Source organism: Caenorhabditis briggsae (assembly GCF_000004555.2).
Source record: "Caenorhabditis briggsae complete genome, chrV, whole genome shotgun sequence".
Classification (NCBI taxonomy): Eukaryota; Metazoa; Nematoda; class Chromadorea; order Rhabditida; family Rhabditidae; genus Caenorhabditis; species Caenorhabditis briggsae.
Genome location: NC_013488.2, coordinates 3223385 through 3225498, shown reverse-complemented (window position 1 = coordinate 3225498; position 2114 = coordinate 3223385). Strand labels below are relative to the sequence as shown.

The following is a 2114-nucleotide window of genomic DNA, read 5'->3' as shown; positions in this document are numbered from 1 at the left end:
AAAAACAGAAAGAGGAGATAGATTTTTTCTGTAAAAAACTTTCAAAAATGACCATTTTTGACATTTTTTCTTCCGGAAAACGACCATACATGAATCTATAACCACTAATTAATTTTTTAAGAATCATTTGAATCATCTTGGAACTCCACGAAATCAGATAAAAAATTCTGAAATTATGGTTTTAGACCTGCAATTGTGATCGCGCCAAACTTTTTTTCTGTAGATCAAAAATTAATTTGCAGTTCGGAATTGTTCTGTGGGAGAGCGTGCACGACGGAAGGTGGTGATAAATTAAATCAAATTAATTAAAAACTCTAATTTTCAATTTTTTTCAAATTTCGCGAACTTCAGACACAGAAAATTCTGAATTTCGGAATTTCCTGTTTTTCAATCTTGCAGGATCAACTTTTGAATCCTCATTTTTAGTGGTTTTGATTTTTGAATTTTTTCGTTTGGAACTCAGAATTATTCAACTTTTTTTTTCAAATTCAAAAAACAGAAATGATAAAGCCTCAAACTTATTTATTTACTTGACATAATTCGAAATATATAAACGGTTGAAAAAATAAATTATTTCTCCACTGGTCTTGTGAGTAATGGACCATCGTACCACGCATCAACCGTCTCAATATAGTGCTGAGCAATCTGAAAACAATTTTTTTCAAAAACTCTCTACACTCCATGGTTACCCCAGCTCGTTTAGCAATACAGAAGAATTGAACAACTTCCACAGCTGAATTCAAGTCAAGTTTCGGAAAACCGCCATTCTTCTCTGTTTCGAGAATATTGCCAGCAATATGAAGACACTCTGGAAGTGGTTTGTCCAATCCCAGATTCACCATTTCGTCTTGCAGTTGTTTCAACGTCCACGGTGCTCGGATTTGGTGGAGTTCCTTTTTTTCGGCTGGTGGAACGATTCCATTCTTCTCGATGTGCTCTACAATCTTCTGTTTGGTTTCCTTAACGTCCGACGCGGATACGTAGCGATAGCCATTCTGAGAAAAAAATAGTTGCGAAATGAACGGGTTTTAAAACGTTCGGTTCTGAAATGGGTTTTATTTCGAAATCAAGGTCCGTCGAAAAGAAGTATTTGAACTAAAATAAAAAGCCCTACAGTACCGGCAAAAAGTGTTTTGATTCCACCATTCGTAAAACCTGTAATAGAAGGGCCCCTACACTGTCTAGATTGAGCTCGGTTATCTCAATTCTCGTACAAGATATCGAAAAAGGATAAACTGAAAAAAATGTTTTTGATATCATGATGAACAATGTATCAGTTAAACAACTTTCACACAGCTTTGACAGGTACCGAGAAAAATGAGCTCAAAGTTAAAAGCTAAGGGGCTCTTTTATTAAAGGTTTTACGAAAAATTTATTTAGTTTGAAAAAGGTTTTAGCATAGGTTTTAGCCGAGCATAGGTTTTAGCCAAATCATTTTAGCATAGGTTTTAGCCAAGTATTATTGATATTGGCTGAAACGGTATGTTTTCCTTATCCGAAATCAGGAAAATGATGCCAAGTTCAAAATTTGAGCTCTCTTTTGCATTCAAAGGCCGTTTCAGACCCTACAATGCCTTAGTACCTTAGGCATGATTTGCGGATCAACAGCGGACTAACGACGGATCAACGGCGGACTGACGACGGACCAACAAATTACCAACGGTGGACTAACGATGGACCAACAATAAACCACCAACGGACCAACGACGGACTAAAAATGGACCACCAACGGACCAACGACGGACTATAAATGGACCACCAACGGACCACCAATGGACCACCAACGGACTAACAGCGGACCAACGACGGACCAACGACGGACCTTTTTATAGGGACACCAAAAAGGCAGTGAACCTTACTATGTACAGTCCAGCACTACCGAAAATCCAAAACACAAACCTTAACATTGTCATATAGAGCTGGTGATGGTGGAATCGGAGCTGCTGGCGATAGAATCGGAGCTGGTGGAGGTGGAATCGGTGCTGGTGGAGGTGAAATCGGAACTAGTGGAGGTGAAATCGGGGCTGGTGGAGGTGGAATCGGAGCTGGTAGAAGTGGAATCGGAGCTGCTGGCGATAGAATCGGAGCTGGTGGAGGTGGAATCGGAGCTGCTG

At 39.4% G+C, this 2114-nt stretch overlaps 1 protein-coding gene across 1 annotated transcript in view; it reads right to left on the bottom strand.

The window, feature by feature from the left end:
• Positions 1 to 570: 570 nt before the first annotated feature.
• The window catches only part of CBG17031, a gene marked incomplete at both ends in the record, with an annotated part of 2818 nt that continues 1274 nt past the window's right edge, over positions 571 to 2114 (bottom strand). The window contains 3 exons of the mRNA XM_045236776.1: positions 571 to 645; positions 690 to 995; positions 1900 to 2111. Of these exons, the coding sequence (XP_045096104.1) occupies positions 571 to 645; positions 690 to 995; positions 1900 to 2111 (593 nt within the window). The remainder of the gene's footprint in view (positions 646 to 689; positions 996 to 1899; positions 2112 to 2114) is intronic.